The sequence below is a fragment of the Vipera berus genome (genome assembly GCF_964194415.1).
Source record: "Vipera berus genome assembly, chromosome: Z".
Taxonomy (NCBI): domain Eukaryota; kingdom Metazoa; phylum Chordata; class Lepidosauria; order Squamata; family Viperidae; genus Vipera; species Vipera berus.
Genome location: NC_138205.1, coordinates 899,728 through 920,378, shown reverse-complemented (window position 1 = coordinate 920,378; position 20,651 = coordinate 899,728). Strand labels below are relative to the sequence as shown.

Below are 20,651 nucleotides of genomic sequence, written 5' to 3'. Positions count from 1 at the left end.
ACTGAGGGGCCACCCCGCATGAGGCCCTGTGCCAGGCCTCGACCAGGCCTGGCCTGGCCATTGGGGCTTCTTGGCAGGCGGAGGGGGGGCAATGCCCATGCCAAACAGGGTGCCAGCTGGTCAGGGCACCGAGGCGGGGCGCCCCTGTGGGAAACAGGGCTGCTGGACAGCCAAGGCCCAGCGAACAACCCCCCCCCATATTCCCGCTCGGGACTACAACTCCCGGCATTCCTTTCCCCCCAGCCCAATCCCGTCGTTCCCCGCGCGAGGTGGGACGAGGATGACGCGCCCGCGCGGCGGCGGGAAAGGCGGCCGCCGCGTGACGTCACGCGCCCGAGCGGCCGCTCCCTCTCCCTTACGTCGAGCGCGGCCCCGCCCTCTCCTCAACGACGCCGCTTGATGACGCCATTGGGCGGCGCCGGCAGCCGCGGCAGTTTGTGAGGAAAGGAAAGGAGGAGGCGGCGGCGGCCGGGAGGGGAGAGCGAGCGCGGGGCCTCCCTGGCTGCCCGGCCTCTTTCCGCGGGGGCCGCGCCCGGGCTCGCTGCGCAGACGGTGAGGCGCGCCCGCGAGGGTCCGGACCCCTCCCCTCTTCTTCCCCCCTCCCCGGCCTCTCGCCCCCCCCCCGCCCCGGGCGCCCCTCCCGTCGTGCCCCGCGCGCCATGCGGCCCCCTCAGGCGGCCCCCGGCCCTCCCGGCCACGCCCCTTCGCGCGCGCGGCCCCGCCCCTCCCGCCTCGCGGGGGTCTCCTGGGCCGCCCCTCAGGCCGCGGGGAGGGGGAGCCCCCCCGGGACCCTGCGCTGCCCCTGGGGGGGAAATTGGGGGAGGGAGGAGGTCCAGTCTTGGCCACTGTAGGACTTGTGGACTACAACTCCCAGCATTCCCCGCCCTGCTTTAAGGTATCTGGACTGCAAGTTCCAGCATTCCCCGCCCAGCCCTGCTTTAAGGTATCTGGACTGCAAGTCCCAGCATTCCCCGCCCAGCCCTGCTTTAAGGTATCTGGACTACAACTCCCAGCATTCCCTGCCCAGCCCTGCTTTAAGGTATCTGGACTGCAAGTCCCAGCATTCCCCACCCAGCCCTGCTTTAAGAGGGGTGAACTACAAGTCCCAGGATTCCTCAGCCAGCCGGCCCTGCTTTAGGGTATCTGGACTGCAAGTCCCAGCATTCCCTGCCCAGCCCTGCTTTATCTGGACTGCAAGTCCCAGCATTCCCCGCCCAGCCCTGCTTTAAGAGGGGTGAACTACAAGTCCCAGGATTCCTCAGCCAGCCAGCCCTGCTTTAGGGTATCTGGACTGCAAGTCCCAGCATTCCCTGCCCAGCCCTGCTTTAAGGTATCTGGACTGCAAGTCCTAGCATTCCCCGCCCAGCCCTGCTTTAAGAGGGGTGAACTACAAGTCCCAGAATTCCCAGCCAGCATGTTGAAGTCCAATCACACTTAACTTTTTTTTTTTATTTGCCAAAGTCAGGCTGGCCTGACTGTTCCTGACGCTTGGCCTAACTTCCCAGATGCCTCAGCTGACCCACTGGAATCCTGGGAGTTCCCACCCTCAGCCTGACCGTTTGGGAAGGGTTGACGGTTTCCTGGGCATGTGCCGAGTGTCTAAGCCTAGGACGAGGCTTTAAGCAGGGTCAAGGCTCTCTCTTGTTAAGGAGGTGGAGAAAGGCTGGGGAATTCTGGGAGCTGAAGTCTGCCGGTCCTAAAAGCGGCCAGGGTTGGGCACTCCTGCTGGTCCTTCTCCGGAGAGGCTGTTCAAGGCAGTTCTGGTGCACTTATACAGGGAGTCCTCCACTTACGATCGCAATTGAGCCCAACTTTCCTGTTGCTAAGGGAGACGGTTGCTAAGTGGGTTTTTCTTCATTTTACTTGCCGAGGTTGTTAATCACTGCACTTAAGTTAGTAATGTGGTCCTTAAGTGGATCTGGCCTCCCCGTTGACTTGGCTTGTCAGAAGGTCACAGAAGGGGATCGTGTGACCCCTCCCCCCCAGGACGCTACAGCCGTCATAAATACGAGTCAGTTGCCAAGCGTCTGAATTTTGATCACATGAGCCTGGGGACGCTGCAAAGTTCGTAAGTTTGAAAAACACATCTTTCAGTGCCGGTGTTAACTTCGGTCACTGAACGAACTGTTGTAAGTTGAGGACTCTGCACGGGCAGCTCAGGGCAGCGGGCAGGCAAATGTCATAGCCCCCCCCCCAAGTGAAGCATCTTCTCTGGATGACTGTGTGCAGTTTAAAAACAAAGCAACAACAGCGCGAGGCGTCCCGACAGTCTTTGAACAGCCAAGAGGAGAAATGCAGAAGTGGGTTCCTCTGCTTCTGTCCGGAAAGTTCTCACAGGCAGGAGAAGCCTGTTGACTCCTTGGAAGCTGTCGTGAAAGAGGAAGACGGGTCGTTCTCCAAAATGCTTTCGACTCTGCTGAGTTTTGGGGGGGGCTGTTCTGTTTTTAAAGTGGATGCGGCCATCCGCCGGGAGAAAATGTAGAGAAAAGGGCTGAAAATTGGGCGAAAGCCGGGGTTAGGGAGCCAGTTTGGCCTAATGATTAAGGGAGAACCTAGGAGATGGTGAGTTCTAGTTTTGCCCTAGGCACGAAAGCTAGCTGGGTGACTGAGTCAGTCATCAGGAGACTGAGTTCTAGTCCCGGCAATCATCAGGAGTCTGGGAGCTCTAGTCCCGCCTTAGGCATGAAAGCTGACTGGGTGACTTTGGGCCAATCACCGGGAGACGGTGAGTTCTAGTCCCGCCTTAGCCATGCAAGGCAGCTAGGTGACTTTGGGCCAATCATTGGTAGATGGAGAGTTCTAGTCCCGCCTTAGGCATGAAAGCCTGTTGGGGGACTTTGGGCCAGTCCCCCTCTCTCAGCCCCACACACCTCACAGGGCGGGTGGTGTGGGGGAAAAGAAAAGAGGGCAGAGTATTATGCATGTCTGCCACCTCAACTTACTTACAAGAGAATAAAGGTGGGGTGAACACCTGAGGAATAATAAAAGGAGGTTGCACTAAGCAGGGAACGGGCTGAAGTCCCTTAACTGTGGCGTTTGTGGTTCTTTTGTCCTCCGATCTGCACAAAGCACCCTTTGGGGTCACCCGTGAGCCAATGAGCAGCCGGTCAGTTTCCGATCGATCCGCTGAGAAGCGCCCCCTGCCCCTTCCCCCTGATCAGGACTGCGTCTCTCTCTCTCTTCCCCCTCCAGCCCGTCGGAGCGATGAAGGAAAGCCTCCAAGAGAAGAGCTACTGGGGGGCCTCCACCAGCCTCCACGACCCCATGGGACACCCTGACCGGTTTTGCAGGCCTTCCCGGGAGTGGCGCGGCCCGGAGCACCAGCGAGGCGGCTGCTTCGAGGGGAGCCGGCGCCTGGCCTGCACCAAGAAGCCGCTTCCCAGTTTCAACCCTTCCTGCTCCAGCAGCGACGAGGGACGCGAAGGCCAATGGGATCTCTCCTGCGTCCCCAGCTGGGGGGTGGCGGGGGGCCCCTCGGAGCTCTCCCGACAGAAAGCCCCCCGGGGGAAGTTCTCCAGGAGTGGGGGGCACGCCTGGCCCTTCGAGGTGGTGACCGGCACTCAGGCCAGGAGGCCGGGCACCTCCAGACACTGTTTCCGCCGTAAGCGACAGCGGGCTCTGCGCGCCTTCCGGATGCTTCTGTATTCGAAGAGCTCCTCCCTGGCTTTCCACTGGAAGCTGTGGGGCAAGATGGCGGCCAAGGGGCGCCGGCGAGGAGGCGCCAAACGGGCCCAGTCGTCCATGTCCCTCTCGCCCGGCTCCCAGCCAGACGACGACCACCTTCCGGTCGTCTTTAAGAAAAGCTGCCCTTTGGGAGCAGAGACAGAGGACTGCCAGAGCGCGGCCAAGGGCCGTCCCCGCCCGGCTGGCTTCAAGGCTTCTTCGTCTGAGCCCCGCCTGGACTACGAATTGGGGGGAGCCTTACCCCCGTCTCCATCCACGCCTCAGCACTCCCGCCTCAGCTTGCTGGGGGCCCTGATGGAAGAGGCCTCCCCCTTCCCTCACTACATGGAGGTCCAGCGGGCGGGCTTCGAGAAGGACGCTGGCGCGATGGAGCTGGAGGAGGAAGAGCCGGCCCCCCCGCTCAAGTACCCTGCCCGGGGGGCCCAGTTGTCCCCCAGGACTAGGAAGATGGGAGAGCCACAGCATGGTCTGGACGGAGATGGAGGTAAAAGGGAAACGGGGGTCCCGCTCTAGAAGCCTAGATCCAACCTAGAACTAAGGAGAAATTCCCTGACAGGAGAGCAGTTAACCCGTGGAACGCCTTGCCACTGGAACCTGAGGGTGCTCCAGCACTGGAGGTTTTTAAGAAGAGGCTGGGCAGCCATTTGTCCAGAACGGAATAGGGCAGGAGGGTGGACTAGAACAGTGGTCCCCAACCTATGGGACGTGGCCCATACCGGGACGTGGCCGCTTGGCCAACGGGCTGTGTGAGTTGCTGGCCAGCGTATGCGTCCATATGCGAGCACTCACCCCCTTTCCATGCGCTGGTGCTAGCCGAGCCGTGAGTCTCTCACTGGTGCTAGCCAAGCTGCGCTCCGGCGCTAGCACTCCCATTTGCAGAGCGCAGATGCTCACGGCCCCGTTGATGCGCACATGGGCACATGTGTGCATAAAGGTGCCCGTCCCTCCCTCTCCCACCAGGCCGCCAGCCCAGAAAGGTTGGTGACCTCTAAGGTCCCTCCCAAGTCTGTCCTTCAGGAACTTTGCAGTTTCTTCAATGTGCTAATTTATTTGTGGGGCTTTCCTAGAAGTAACCCATTAAGATGCTGGGCATCCCCCCCAGTCTGTAAACAAGCAGGTTGGGTTGGTATCCTAAGCAGAAAGACCCCTGTTCCACAGTGCTGCCCTTAGGCAAGGTGTCTTTTCAAATTTATTTATTTTTTTATTTGAATTCCATTTATATCCCGCCCTTCTCCGAAGACTCAGGGCGGCTTACAAGCTTAGCAGTAGCCTTCATTCTATGTATATGCCTGCTTATTAGGGCTTTCACACACACACCCCAAGCGGCATTATTACAAAGTCAGCTTAATTGCCCCCAACAATCTGGGTCCTCAGATGGCAACCTTTATTGGTGGTTCTCTGCCTCACGACATTGATTGATTTGGGCAAGATAAGTTAGAAAGTCCATAAAATGCCACCAAAATGTAAAGGGGCGTATCTCAACCCCAGCAACTTTAAGAGGGGTGGACTTCAACACCCCCACACACACACGTCTCCCCAGCCAGCATATCAGTTTCCCTTTTAATTGTCATGCCATGTGCCCATATTTAACCTGTTCGTTAATTTAGCTTGTCGTGGGTTATTTTAGCACTTCGCAGAACTCGAGGTATATTACGTCAACTGCGTTCCCGCCGTCTATTAACAAAGCTACCCATTAAAAAAATGCAGTGAAGCTGCTCCAGCCCCAGGTGTCCTTGTCCCCTTTCCATGCTGAATTCTGGTAAACCCCAGTCTGAATTCCTTCTGGCTGGGGAATTCTGGGAGTTGAAGGTCCACCCCTCTTACCGTAAAATTACTCAGGTTGAGACGCAGGGATACAGAGGGTAACGGGAAAGGTTGAAAAGATAAGGCAGGGCGGTTTGGGTGTATATTCTTTGTGGTGTGATGTCAGAGGCTGTTGGGGCTTGATGTGCAGTGGTTATACGGGCCTCTCGGTGCCTCAATTCATGGTTTAGAAAACGCCAGGCAAAACAGCTGGTGATTGTCTTCGTGGTAGCAGAGGGAAAGTCTCCTATTTTATTTAATTATTAAATTTTCATGAATGAAGGCAAATCTATGTGTCCCCGCATAATGTTGCAGGATCCAATCTGGGTCGGTCCTCGGGACTGAAGCTTTAGTTTTCTAAGCTTTTGAACTCATGCAGAAAACTTCTCTCTAGCAGACTTTGTGCTTTGGGCTTTGCATGGGACATACATTCAATTTTGTAGCTACTAAGATTGAATACTAATATTCAAACACAGCTCAACTATGATTGTCAGACGAGCATGGACAAAAACAGCCAGGGAAGTGACTGAAGCCTGGGAAACGGGGCCCTGGTCGGTCAACTGGAGGGATGATTTACCACCAGCTTATCAAGTACTTAGGAGGAGAGGGCTGGGTAGCACAAGGAAACAGCAGCCAACGACTTAATAGCCAGCCTCAACACCCCAATCAACAACTAAAAAGCCACACACAGAGTAGGCCAAGGCACAGGCTCCGCCGGAGAGAAACTCCCCAAGGACGGGCTCCAGAATGAGTCGGAAAGCTCGGAAGACGAAACCTTTGGTCCCAGTGACTGACCCAGATTGGACCCTAGTATATTTGTGTACTGCCGGACTGCCAGAGACTCCAGACAGTTCACAATTAAAAGCACAATTGTTGTTGTTCGGCTGCTAAGTCATGTCCGACTCTTTGCAACCGCACGAAGCACAGCACACCAGCCCTCCCCCCCACCTCCACTGTCTCTCGGAGTTTGCCCAGATTCACATCCATTGCGTTGATGACGCTATCTAACCATCTCCTCCTCTGCTGCTTCTCCCTTCTCCTCTTGCCTTTAATGGTTTGTTAAAAGCACACAAAACAATAAAATAATATACAGTGATCAGAACAACAAAGAGAAGACGGCACCAGTTGGGCAACCAAAGCAAAGCTACCTTACTCAGAAGGAGGCTTCAGTAACCCTCACCAAAGACCATCCGGAATGACAGAGTTGGAAGGGATCATGGAGGTCTTCTAGTCCAACCCCCTGCTTGAGGAGGAGACCCTAAATGAAGTTCTCCTTCAGATCCGGATCCTTTCCTGGCTCCGTTCAATCCAGGGGTCTTCAAACCTGGCCCTTTTACGACTTGTGACTTCAGCTCCCAGAATTCCTCAGCCAGGCACATGCGTCGAAGTCCACAAGTCGTAAACGGGCCAAATTTGAAGACCCCTGAGCCAAAGCCATGTTTCTCTCAACCTCGGCCACTTGAAGATGGGTGGACTCCTAGAATTCCCCAGCCAGCCTGCCCACCTTTTTTAATCCTTCCCAGCAGGGCGGAGAGATTGCAGAGAAAGAGATTATGAGAGATTAAGAGGGCCACAAGGGATGTAATATCAAAGATCCCAAAGGCCCAGCACAACCTTCCCCCCCCCCAGGGCTAGGAAGTAATGGGAGTTAAAGTCCACCCATCTTAAAAGTGGCCAAGGTTGAGAAACCCAGGTGGACGCAGGAGGAGGATCCAGCCCAGACGTGTCGGATCCAGTACTTGCTCCCAAATCTGGCCAAATTTACAGAACTTTGCAGGGCAGGGATGCGTTTGCCCCTCGGGGCAGTTTCTCCTCGCTTCCTACGACTGCAGCGAGCAGATTGGTTGAAGGCCCCGAAATCTCCTTTCCCTCCCCTGCAGACGCCCTGGATGCCCTTCCCAACGGCTTTGCTTCCCTTCTGCCGGACAGTGACCTCTGCTCCCTGCCCGGCGTGCCGGATGCCACGATCCTCATCAGCAACGTCTGCAGCATCGGAGGCCACGTGGCCGAGGAACTTTTCCAAGGGCCCCGAGACAAGGACCGGCTGCCGGATTCTTTGGCTGTTCAGGGGGAAGCTGGGAGCCAGCCAGCCGAGGCGGTTCCTGAGGAGGCCGAAGAGAGGCTGGACGAGAGCGCGGGTCAGCCCAGCCTGCTGCGGGAAGAACACATCGCCTGCGTGCACAGTAAGAGGGGCGGGTGTGGGTGATGGGTGTGTTTGTGGAGAGCGTTTGCCCGTCAAAGTCGCCGGTTCTCTCCTTAACAGGTAGTCCTCGATTTCACGACCGCACATTTCTGTTGCTAAACGAGGCGTTTGTTAAGCGAAACCAGCTTCCCCCCGTTGACTTTGCTTGTCAGTAGGTCGTAAAAGGGGATCACCTGACACACACACCCCGGGACACTGCGACCGTCATAAATATGGGACCGCTGCCAAGCGGCAGAATTTGGCTCGTGACCGCAGGGATGCTGCAGCGGTTGTAAGTGTGTGAGAAACCGTCGCAAGTCCCTTTTTGGTAACTTGAACAGTCGCTTAACGAACTTGTTTTAAGTCGAGGACTACCTGTTGCAAAATTCACAGTTTACAAAGGCACAGCTGGGTTAAAGATTGGCATTAAACGTTGGTTTAAAAGCCTGTTTTTCTCAGCAGCCTCAGAGGCAGGCCCCCCCCCCACTTTCCTCTCGCCCCTCATTGGAACCCTCCCCCCCCCAAAAAAAAAGGTTGATTGAATTTGGTGGCTTCAGCTTTTCTTCCGTTCTTCCTGCCCAGATATTTTGGACGAGTTCCTGCAGACGTACGGCAGCCTCATCCCCGTCAGTGTGGACGAGGTGGTGGAGAAGCTGGAGGACATCTTTCAGCAGGAATTCTCCACCCTGCAGAGGTACGATTCTCCCCCCTCCCCCCGCTCACCCCTCTCCAGCAGCTGAAAGGTGAATGTCACGGTTCCGACAGATGAAACTCTTCAAAGAACGTCGAGGCGTTGTTTTCCTTAAAGGATCTTTATTCGAGAAGCATAGCATTGGCACTAACACGGTGGAAGCCAAAACCGAGTTCCCCTCTCCTGGGCTCATAATATCAAAGCACAATTCCCTCCCCCAATGAACAGTCCTAAATCACATTCCCCAATTAGTTTGAAATGTAGGCTTTCCCTCCAGCCCGCCAATTCTTTATCATTTCTTATTTCAATAACCTTGGTTCTCACGCTAGGTTCGGTATCATTAGGTCCTCACACGTGGCTCATGGCAAGCTGGCGGCTTCAAGCCCTGCAGGCTGAAGGCTCTGGGAATCACGGTTGAAAAGGAGAGAGAGAGAGATGGATGGATGGATGGCTGAGGAATTCTGGGAGTTGAAGTCCATGAGTCCTAAAGGGGGCCATAGTTCCCCCATGCTGGCTGAGGAATTCTGGGAGTTGGAAGTCCACAAGTCATAATAAGTTGGAAGGCACCTTGGAGGTCATCTAGTCCAACCCCTTGCTCAGGCAGGAAACCCTAGACCATTTCAGACAAATGGCTGTCCAATCTCTTCTTTAAAACTTCCAGTGTTGGAGCATTCACCACTTCTGGAGGCAAGTTATTCCATTGGTTAATTTGTCTCAGGAAGTTTCTCCTTAGTTCTAGGTTGCTTCTCTCCTTGACTAGTTTCCATCCGTTGCTTCTTGTCCTGCCTTCAGGCGCTTTGGAGAAGAGCTTGACTGCTTCTTCTTTGGGGCAGCCCCTGAGACATTGGAACACTGCTATCATGTCACCCCTCACCCTTCTCTTCGTTAAATACACATACCCAATTCCAGCAACCGTTCCTTATATGTTTTAGCCTCCAGTCCCCCAATCATCTTTGTTGCTCTTCTCTGTACTCTTTCTAGAGTCTCAACATCTTTTTTACATTGTGGTGACCAAAACTGGATGCAGTATTCCAAGTGTGGCCTTACCAAGGCCTTGTAAAGTGGTATTAGTACTTCACGTGATCCTGATTCTATCCCTCTGTTAATGCAGCCTAGCACTGTGTTGGCATTTTTGGCAGCTGCAGCACACTGCTGGCTCATATTGAAGTGATTGTCCACTAGGACTCCGAGATCCCTCTCACAGTTGCTACTCTTGAGCAAGATACCCCCTATACTATACCTGTACATTTGGTTTTTCCTGCCTAAATGTAGAACCTTACTTTTTTCACCATTGAATTTCATTTTGTTAGATAGCGCCCAGTGTTCGAGTCTGTCCAGATCCTTCTGTATCTTAAGCCTATCTTCTGGAGTATTGGCTATTCCTGCCAGCTTGGTGTCGTCTGCAAATTTGATGAGTTCCCCATCTATCCCCTCCTCCAAATCGTTGATGAAGATGTTGAAGAGCACTGGGCCCAGAACAGAGCCCTGGGGCACCCCACTACACACTTCCTTCCATGTAGATGCAGTTCCATTGAGGACCACACGCTGAGTACGGCCTGTCAGCCAGCTACGAATCCATCTGGTGTTGATGCTGTCTCACCCACATTTTTCTATCTTATCAAGTAGTAGGTTGTGATCTACTTTATCAAATGCCTTACTGAAATCCAAGTAAATTAAATCTACAGCATTCCTCTGGTCGACTAGTTTTGTCACTTGGTCAAAGAATGCAATAAGGTTTGTCTTGCACGATTTGTTTTTGACAAACCCATGTTGACTTTTAGTGATAACTTTGTTCACATCAAGATGTTCGCTGATTTTTTGTTTGATTATCTTTTCCAGAATCTTCCCAGGTATTGAGGTCAGGCTGATAGGTCTGTAGTTTCCTGGATCTGTTTTTTTCCCTTTTTTGAAGATGGGAACTACATCAGCTCTCTTCCAGTCCTCTGTAGTTCCCCAGTGCTCCAGGATCTTTGAAAAATATAGTTCAGTGGTTCTGAGATCACGTCTGCCAGTTCCTTAAGAACCTTGGGGTGTAATCCATCTGGTCCTGGTGATTTGAACTCATCTAGGCTGGACAGGTGCTCACTTACCATTTTCTTGCCTATCTTAACTTGCGTTTCTATTCTGTTTTTTATGGCACTGGTTTGGGTAGGTTGGACTGTTTTTTCCCTTTGTGTAAAGACAGATGCAAAAAACGAGTTAAATAGTTCTGCTTTCTCCCTGTTGCTTGTCACCTTCTTGCCACTTTCCCCCACTAATGGACCAATCATTTCCTTAACTTTTTTCTTGTTTTTTATATGTTGAAAGAAGCTTTTTTTGTTATTTTTGACTTTGGTCGCAAGCCTTAGTTCATTTTGAGCCTTAGCTTTCCTCACTTCATCTTTGCAGGCACGGGCTATTTGCTGATATTCTGCCTTAGTTATATGCCCCTCTTTCCAATTCTTATACTTGTCCTTTTTATCTTTCAATTTATCAGAGAGTTCTTTATGCAGCCATGCTGGTTTCTTTTGAGAGCTGTTATTTTTCTTCTTTGTTGGTATTGTGCTAGACTGGGCCTTTATTATCTCACTCTTCAAAATTTCCCAAGCTTCTTGAGTTGTTTTCCCCTTTAGGATTCTCATCCATGGAATTCTTCCCATGGTCTCTCTAAGTTTATTGAAATTAGCTCTTTTAAAGTCCAAGACTCTAGTTTGGCTGTGTTCTATTGCTTGTACTTCCAGAATGTTGAACTCCAATATTGCATGATCACTTCCCCCCAAGGTTCCTGTGGCTTCGACACCTTCTATCATTTCATCTCTGTTAGTGAAAATTAAATCCAATATGGCTAATCCCTAGTTCCCTTCTCTACTTTTTGGGAGAGAAAGTTGTCTGCTAGGTTTGTCAGGAATCTGTTAGATCTTCCACTTGGTGCAGAGTTTGTCTCCCAGTTGATATCAGGGTAATTAAAGTCCCCCATTACTATTGTGATGCGCTTCCTACATACCTTAGTTAACTGGCTAGGAAAGAGTTCATTATTTCCTCTGCTTGGTTGGGCGGCCTATAGTACACACCTATGGCAATGGCAATTTTTTCCCCTTTTATATTGACCCAAATGCATTCAGGTTTACAGTTTTCGTCATTGTTGTGCTCTATTTCTGTAGAGATAAAGTTATTTCTTATATAGAGAGCAACTCCACCTCCTCTTTTGTTTAGTCTGTTTCTTTTAAATAATTTAAATCCCTCTAGCTGTGTGTTCCATTTGTGGGTTTCGTCCCACCATGTTTCTGTAATGGCAACAATATCATATTTGCCCTCATTTACCTGAATTTCTAGCTTCATAAAAGAGCCAAGGTTGCCTACCCCTGGAGCTTGGGCAGATCCTCTGGGCTTGGAAGGCCATTTGCCCCTGTGGGTCAACTGGCGGGGGGGGGCTCCAGACCCGCCCCACCTTCCCACATCCCCCTGGGCGTTACTCAAGGCTTGCCCGTCTCTCACCCCCTGCAGGAAGAGCTTGGTCAACCAGTTGATCCAGTCCTACCAGCGCATGCCGGGCAACGCCGTGGTCCGGACCTTCCGGGTCACTTACAAGCGCCATGTGGTCACCATGGACGACCTGCAGACGCTGTTTGGGTCGAACTGGCTCAATGACCAGGTAGGAGGGGGGGGCGGCGAGGAGGACGCCGGAGAAAGTCCCAGGCAGCAGAGCGACGGGAGTGAAGGCCAGTGACCCCACAGGGCCTAACTCGCCAGGGGTCGGCCCCGGGACTGTTCCTGGAGGGGCTCCTGACCTGCCCCCGGGCTGAATTTTAAAAGTTGGCTGAAACAGATGCCTTCCTGGTCTGGAATCACCCCATGTGGCCTGACTGGGAAGGTCTGCAAGAAAGCCTCCGAGCTTAGGGAGCACCCAGGACTCCAGAGTGGTCCTCCTCTTCCTCCTCCTCTTCTCCCACAACCCCCCCCTCCCTTCTAGCCCTGATGATGTTCCCTGGTTGGATCAGGAAATGTCTGGAAGGAAACCACCCAGCTCAGAGACCCCCAGGGACCCCACAGTCACTCCTCCTCCCGACAGCCCCCCTCCCTTCTAGCACTGATGATGTTCCCTGATTGGGTCAGAGAGCTTCAAGGACCCCACAGTCGTCACCCTATTCCTCTTCCACTGACCCTCCCTCCTAGCACTGATGAAGTTACCTAGTTGGGTCAGGAAACCTCTCCAATTAAACCCCAGTTGAACCCAATTAAACCCCACAGTTGTCGTCGTCATCCTCCTCCTCCTCCCTTCTAGCACTGATGATGTTACCTAGTTGGGTCATGAAACATCTGCAAGAAAACCGCCAAGGTCAGAGAGCACCAAGGACCGCACAGTCCTCCTCCTCCTCCTCCTCCTCCTCCTCCTCTTCCCTTCTAGCACTAAGGATGTTCCCCAGATGGGTCACGAAACGTCTGCAAGGAAACCAGCCAGCTCAGAGACCACCAGGGACCCCACAGTTCAGCCCTGAGCTACAGAGACTCTTTCCCGACTCTGTCCTGAGCCCCCACTTCATATTGGGTGGGGGGCGGGGGTTACCAGTCGTTAGGGTCAAAATACAGCCCTGCTGAAATGACTCGATCCCTCGCAAAGGGGCGTACGTTGTGCTCCTGTTTTAACCCTAACCCTTCCTTTCCCCCCTTCGAGCAGGTTATGAACATGTACGGGGACCTTGTGATGGACACGGTGCCGGAAAAGGTGAGCCACATTTTGCACCTTTTACTTGCTTGCGAGTAAATTCGGCATACGGGTGTGCGTAACGGTCGGGATCCGAAAGCATTTCGCCTGCGTAACCCACCCCCACCCCCTCTGCCTGGGACGGGTGCAAACGGGCGACTGTCTCCTGGCTTTTCTGCACCTCCAGCTTTCCCGTTTCTCTCTTCCCTCCCTCAGGTTCACTTTTTCAACAGCTTTTTCTACGATAAGCTACGAACCAAGGGCTACGAGGGCGTGAAGCGCTGGACCAAAAACGTAAGTTTCGGCCAGGGACAGGAAAGAGATCGCGGGCCGTCCTCAACTTACGGCCTTTCCCTTTGCTAAGCCAGACGGTCGTTCGGTGGCTTTGGCCCCGTTTTGGGAGGTTTCTCGCCACGCTTGTTAAGTTGAACCGCCGCCATTGTTAAGTTAGTGACACGGTCGTTAAGCGAATCCGGCTTGCCCGTTGACTCTGCTCGTCACAGGGTCGCGAAGCGTGATCCCAGGACCCCGTCAGAAATACGAGTCCATAGCCAAGCATCTGAATTATCACGTGAATGATCAAGCTTCAACAGTTGTAAGTGTGAAAAATGGTCATAATAATAACAACAACAACAGGGATACCCATTGTCATCGGAGCACTGGGAACGATGTCCAAAAACTTTGCAAAACACATCAAGAAATTGCAGCTTCCTACAATAACTCCAGCAAGGCTACGAAAAACTGCGCTACTCGGAACATCTTACATTTTAAGGAGATACCTGGTTGATCCCTAGGATGCTGGCAGCAACCCGTGTCAACCATCAGCGCCAGTCAGTTTGAGTGTTCAGTTGACTGAGTTTCATGTTTTATGAATAAAAGTTTTATAATAATAATAATAAAGTTGGAAGGGATCTTGGATGTCATCTAGTCCAACCCCCCCCCCCCGCTCAGGCTAGAAACCCTATACTATTTCAGACTAATAATAATAATATAATAATAATAGGAAGGGACCTTGGAGGTCATCTAGTCCAACCCCCTGCTCAAGCAGGAGATGTTATACCATTTCAGAAAAATGACTATCCAGTCTCTTCTTAAAAAACTTCCAGTGTTGGAGCATTCACCACTTCTGGAGTTTCATAATCAGCCTTCTCCCTAAGAGACGGGCTCTGGGTGGTGAATAGCCAGAAGGGCCTCAGAAATTGCCATCCAAATCCTTGGAAATGTACAGTCCCAGGCCAGATTTAAAACAAAAAACAAAAAAACCCCCACACATGTAATATTTAACATTACACGTATTAACTGCAGCGAGAATTGTATTAGCTCAGCATTGAAAAAAATGCAGAAATGCCAACGGAGGAAGAGTTAAATCGAAACCTAGATTGTGTAGAAATGGAGAGGTGGACATTGAAAATGAGAGCCAAAGACGACTCGTTATATTTTAGAACATGGGATATTTTTTATCAATGGCTAGAAAAATGAGGTAGAGAGAAAGGAACTTAATGTGCGTTAGTAAGTTAAATGTTGGAACCCAGACAATACGTTGCTGATAAAATATGAAGGACTTGTGATTAGAAAAAAATTATATATATTATATATATATATATAATTTATATATATAATATTTATAAAATATTTATATTTATATATATATTATATAATACATATATATATAATGTATATATAATTTATATAATATAAATATAAATTATATATAGATATAGATATATAATTTATATTTATATTATATATATAAATACACACACACACACACACATAAATAAAAGGTAAAGGTTCCCCTGCACATGTGTGCTAGTCGTTTCCAACTCTAGGGGCCGGTGCTCATCTCCGTTTCAAAGCCGAAGAGCCGGCGCTTGTCCGAGGACGTCTCCGTGGTCATGTGGCCGGCATGACTAGACGCCAAAGGCGCACGGAACGCTGTGACCTTCCCACCGGAGCGGTCCCTATTTTTCTACTTGCATTTTTTACGTGCTTTCGAACTGCTAGGTTGGCAGAAGCTGGGACGAGTAACAGGTGCTCACTCTGTTACGCGGCACTCGGGATTCGACCCGCCAAACTGCCGACCTTCTGATCGACAAGCTCAGCGTCCTAACCCACTGAGCCACATACACACACACACACACATATAAAAACGCCAGCCCAACGCTCGGGAGCTGCACATTCAGCATCTTAAGCCACTTTTAAACCCCTCTCAAGATGGTTTGTTGGAAGAGGCCATTCTTGAGGAGAGGGGGCTTGTTTAGAGTCAAAGGAGAAAAGAGCAGCGTTAAGAACTGGCCCAATCCCCCCACCCTTGCATTGCACCATTATAGCGTAACCAGGCATACCTCGCGGTTATTACACATACTGTAGTCCCTGACTTACAACAGTTCCTTTAGTGACTGAGAAAAGTGACTGTTTTTCACACTTAACGACCGCTGCAGCATCCCCGTGGTCACGGGGTCAGAAAATTCGGGCGCTTGGCAACTGACTCGTATTTACGACGGTCGCAGCGTGATCCCCTTTTGCGACCTTCTGACAAACAAAGTCCATGGGGAAGCCAGGTTTTACTTAACAACGGTAACAGCTGCAGTGATTCACTTAACAACTGCCTGCAATGGAAAAAAAATTGCTCCATTGTGGCCGAGGACTTCCTCTATTTGTTTAGGATTATTGCCCACCCAATTGCAGTGGACACTTTTTACGTTTCAGTGAAGTTTCAGCTTAAAGTATTTCGTCCTCTAAAGCAAGAAGGGGGGGGGGGGTCCAACCTTGGCAACTTTTAAGACCCGTGAACTTCAACTCCCAGAATTCCCCAGCCAACCGTGGAACTAATTGGGGGGGGGGGAAATCTGTGGGATAAATGCCTTTTCATTCAATTGATGGTTTTTAGACCATTTGCTTTAAATTTATTAGTAACATTTCAGTTAAATAACGTGGGAACGCAATGAAGGATTGCAGCTAATAGAATATTATGGCCCAAAAAGATGATGATGATAATAATGATAATGATGATGATGATGTTGGAAGGGACCTTGGAGGTCATCTAGTCCAACCCCCTGCTCAGGCAGGAAACCCTAACCATTTCAGACAAATAATAAGGACTGTGCAATAAAACGGGAGGAACAACATCCGGGCACAAAATCCGTCAGTCCCCATTTTGCATTTTGAATTCCAATTTAACCCGGTAAGAAATTGCAAAGCCAATATTTCTTTTGCCTAACTGGAGTTGTTTGAATATGTGAATCCTACTCCGGGCCATAAGCTGTGATTTACATTTTGGCAGGAATCCCCAGGTTTGCAATCTGCTTATAGTCAGGCTTATTTTTGTCACAGTTCACCTGGGGTTGACACCTGCTCCTGGTTTGCCTCTGCAAATCGTCGCTTTCTTCAGACGTGCGGGAAAAACACAGAAATAAATGTGTGCATCGTCCATGTCTCGTTGATTGGCGCGACAGGAGGGCTGGATCAAACCGGACTCTGGTCGTGTGGCTTGTTCTAAACCCTGATTAAAAAAAAATAAGCCGATAAAGACCTATTCCTGGTAGTCCTCAAGTTACGACTGCAGTGGAGCCTACCCACCACAGCTGCAATTCGGGACAGTTGTAAAGTGGATTTTATGACCTGTTTGGACCTGCTTTCTGACTAATACAAGCCACTCCAGATGGTCCCCGACTTACGACTTACAACTTATGAGCCCCAAATTTCCGTCGCTAAATGAGACACTTGTTAAAGTGAATTTGGCCCCATTTAACAACCTCGCAGTTAAGTGAGTCACACGGTCATTGACTTTGCTTGTCAGAAGGTCGCAAAAGGGGATCGCATGACCCCCACCCCCGGGACGCCGCGACCGTCCTAATTCTGAGTCAGTTGCCAAGGCTGTGCTGTGGGGGAAGGTATGGGACTTGTAGTCCAGCCTGCCTGAAGGGTTTTGCTGGACGTGGCTACCCCAAGGGGTGACAGGTGTCCCCAGCCAAAGCGGGGGGGCAGCTTTTAGACCCCTGAGCCGCCCCCCCAAAACAACCAGATAGGGATAAGGGGGCACCCCTCTGAGCGCCTCTGGTTTCCCCCCCCCACCCACACAGGTGGACATTTTCAACAAGGAGATCCTCCTGATCCCCATCCACCTGGAGGTCCACTGGTCACTGATCTGCGTGGAGGTGAAGCAGAAGAAGATCACCTACCTGGACTCCCAGCGCACCCTCAACCGGCGGTGTCCCAAGGTAAGGCGGGCCCCGGTCTGGCGGGACTCCAGGCCTCTTCGTTGTCCCAAAGAAAAACCTGAGCTTTCTCGCGAGTTTTTTTCTCTTTTTTTCTCTTTTTTTTCTCTTTTTCCCTTTTGAAAATAAATGTTTTTACTAATCAGGATCAGAAGAGAGCTGGGAGGGAGGCCCCCTCAGAGGTCTTCTAGTCCAACCTGCTGCTCAAGCAAGAGGCCCTAGGCCAGGGGTAGGCCACCTCGGCTCTTTTAGGACTCGTGGACTTCAACTCCCAGAATTCCTCAGTCCACGAGTCATAAAAGAGCCGAGGTGGCCTACCCCTTGCCCTAGGCCATTTCGGAAAAAGGGTTGTCCAATCTCGGGTGCGTGCCGTTGTGTCCACAGTGTAAAAAAAAAAAAGTTATAAATATAAAATCAAGGTTATCTTATCTTCACTTCTGGAAAACCTCCAGTGACGGAGCACCCGCAACTTCTGGTGGCAAGCTGTTCCATGGGTTAGTTTCTCCTTAGTTCTATGCTACCTCTCGATAAGTTTCCAACCGTTGCTTCTTGTCCTGCCTTCTGGTGCTTTGCAGAATAGGTTGACACACACACACACACACACACACACACACACACACACCTCTTCTTTGGGGCAGCCCCTCAAAAACTGGGAGACTGCTACCGCATTTCCACGAAAATAAGACCCAACTGGAAAATAGGCCCTAGCCTGATTTCCACCACCCCCCAGGATGCTCGTAATATAAGCCCCACCCCAAAATAAGCCCCAGCTAAGATCCTCAGCCAGAGGAGAGCATTTAGTACCGTATTTCCCCGAATATACGTCCTAACCAGAAAATAAGCCCTAATGCAAACAACTTTTTCTTGAAAGGCAAAAGTTTGCTATGGAACAACGAGTGTGATTTTTGCTGTTGTTTGCCCGCTGACAATTTGTCTAGCCTTGGCTGGAGGTGGGGTGGCAGTGGGGCTGCTGCTCTTTCATGTGCCTTCCTCCTCCTCCCCCCCCCCTTAGCACATCTGCAAGTACCTGCAAGCCGAAGCGGATAAGAAGAATCGTCCCGACTTCCGAGACGGCTGGAGAGGGGTTTTCCAGATGGTGGGTGTCTCCTCCCAGGAGTGGGGGGGGGGCGGGGGGTTTCTTCCCCCTGAGTTCCTCGGGGCCACCCATTGAGGGCCATTTTGTTGGGCACCCCCAAATTTAACCCAGGAGCATCACTCCTCTGGCGGCCGAGAGAGACCCCGGAGGCTCTTCAGGCACTTCGTCTTGGCCCGCGGCTGTGGCCTGCCGCGTCTCTCTCTTGCCCTCTCCTTCTTTGCCTCTTTGGGGGCAGAAGGGGGGCAGCTGGCACGGCCTGCAGGCGGTACAGCTCAGGCCTGAACTCACGCAGTGCGGATGGCGTGCCAGGCGCCCAAGGACTAGAACTCGCCGTCTCTTGGGGATTGGCCCAAAGTCGCCCGGCTGGCTTTCGTGCCTAAGGCGGAACTAGAACTCCCACGCTCCTGGCTTTTAGGCTAGCGCCTTAACCGCTAGACCAAACTGGCTCTCGTTTTAGTTTAGCTGAATACATCAATTCAGCCCAAAACCCGGCCTGATCCTTTGAGCTGTAGCAGAACAGAGTTAATAGGAAACGCCCCGTCTCCCTCCGCTAGCCGGGATCGAGGCCAGAATGCTGTCTCTAAAATGGCTTAGGGATGTTGGGCGGGAGGGCCGAGACGAGGGCTTGGCAGGGGGGAGCCCAGGTGAGGAAGGGGGCCGACCCCCGGGCTGCCTCCTCGGAGCCTGCGCTGGCCAGGGGAGGCTGGGGCCGGGTGGGAAGCCTGGGGGCTGCGGACCCTCTGCCCGCCCGCCCTGACCTGCCTCCTTTCTCCCGCCCAGAACATCGCCAGACAAAACAACGACAGCGATTGTGGAGCCTTCGTCTTGCAGGTGAGATGGGCGGCTCGGGGTGGGGGGTTGGGGAGGGGTGGGGGGGGAATCAGAAGTCTGGTGGGCCCTTTTTCTGTCTGCTCAAAGGCAGAAGCTGTTCTGGCACGGCAGCTCGTAAAGCCCCTTCTGCTTTGAATGACGTTTGCTCCTGGGAAAGGTGCTGGGGGGGGAGAAGAAGAGGGGGGAGGGGGAGAAGAAGAAGAGGAGGAGGAGGGGGGAAAGAGGGGAATGGGGGAGGACAACTGTGGAGTCCTTGGTTCTTTCCCTGTAGACGTTTCATGACCCAACTAGGGAACATCATCAGTGCTGGGAGGAAAGGTGGGGGGTGGTTGCATTTTTAGCACTGACGATGATCTCTATTAGGGTCATGAAACGTTTGCCAGGAAACCCACCCAGCTCAGAGAGTCCTCCCTCCCTCGAAGCCCGATCTACAGATAATTCTCTCTTCCGACGATCTCTCCAGCCGGAAGTCAAATCCCCAATAATAATTCGTTGTTTTTGTTTTTTTGTTGTTGTTTTTTTTGACCTTTTGCTCGCCCAGTATTCCAAATTCCTGGCCCTCGGCCTCCCCTTCACCTTCACGCAGCAAGACATGCCGAAACTCCGCCGACAGATGTACAAGGAGCTGTGCCACTGCAGACTCATTGCATGGCAGCCCAGCTGCACCCCCTCGCCCCCCCCTTTCTCCCTCCACTACAATCCCCCCTTCAATCCCCCCACCCACCCACCCAGGACGCAGCAGAACCGTCGTCCCGTCCTGGGTCTGGAGCAGCCGCCAGCCCGGAGCGCCCCGGGTTTCAGCCAGAGACAAGGGGACTGAGGTTTGATCGACCGGACTTACGTGGGGAGGGGGGGGGGCGCTTTTTTTAAACCCAAGTTACGCCCCGACCCTTTTTTTTTCTTTTCTTTTTTCTTTCTTTCTGATCTTTCCATTTGGCTTTTGTTCCTATTTAAACCCGGGACAGGGTGGTGCTTCTCCCGGGTGTTTTCGTTTGGGAATTTTGGGGTGGGGGGGAAGGGTTGGGGGGGTCTGTTGGCATCGAGGGTGGCCGAGAAGGGGGAGCCGCCCCTCGCCCGCTCTCCGCGGGGGCTCCCTGGAGATGCGAGATAAAGCGCGGGGAGTCCTGAACTCAGGACCGGAAAAGGGAGGAGGGGGTACGGGTGACCCCTATGCGCACAGCCCCCCCCCTCCCTCCCAAGCTTTGTCGCCCCGTGGGTTCATCGTGTTATTTCATAATGGTTTGTTTTTTTCTCCCTCCTCCCCGAAAAGGGGAAAGTGTTGGAAAAGAGGGAAGGGGGGGCTGGGCTGGGGGAGGGGGGGCGAGGTTTCTACACTGGGGCCGAGATTAACTGAGAGCAAGTGTTGTTTTTTTTTATACAATGGCTGCCATTGTGGGAAATAAAAATTGTTCTTTGGAGAAGCATTCAAGCGAAGTGGACGTGTGATGGGCCCGCCGAGTCCTGGA

General features: G+C 52.1%; 1 protein-coding gene across 1 annotated transcript; it reads left to right on the top strand.

Annotated features, from left to right (window-relative positions):
* Positions 1-418: 418 nt before the first annotated feature.
* Positions 419-20,587, top strand: LOC308677058 (sentrin-specific protease 3-like). The gene is made up of 11 exons (XM_081343220.1): positions 419-552; positions 3,193-4,168; positions 7,368-7,670; positions 8,252-8,363; positions 11,844-11,991; positions 13,015-13,062; positions 13,258-13,335; positions 17,124-17,261; positions 18,271-18,354; positions 19,135-19,185; positions 19,727-20,587. Exons 2-11 carry the CDS (start codon positions 3,205-3,207, stop codon positions 20,003-20,005), a joined length of 2,205 nt encoding a protein of 734 aa, XP_081199346.1. The 5' UTR covers positions 419-552; positions 3,193-3,204; the 3' UTR covers positions 20,006-20,587.
* The last annotated feature ends 64 nt before the right edge of the window (positions 20,588-20,651 follow it).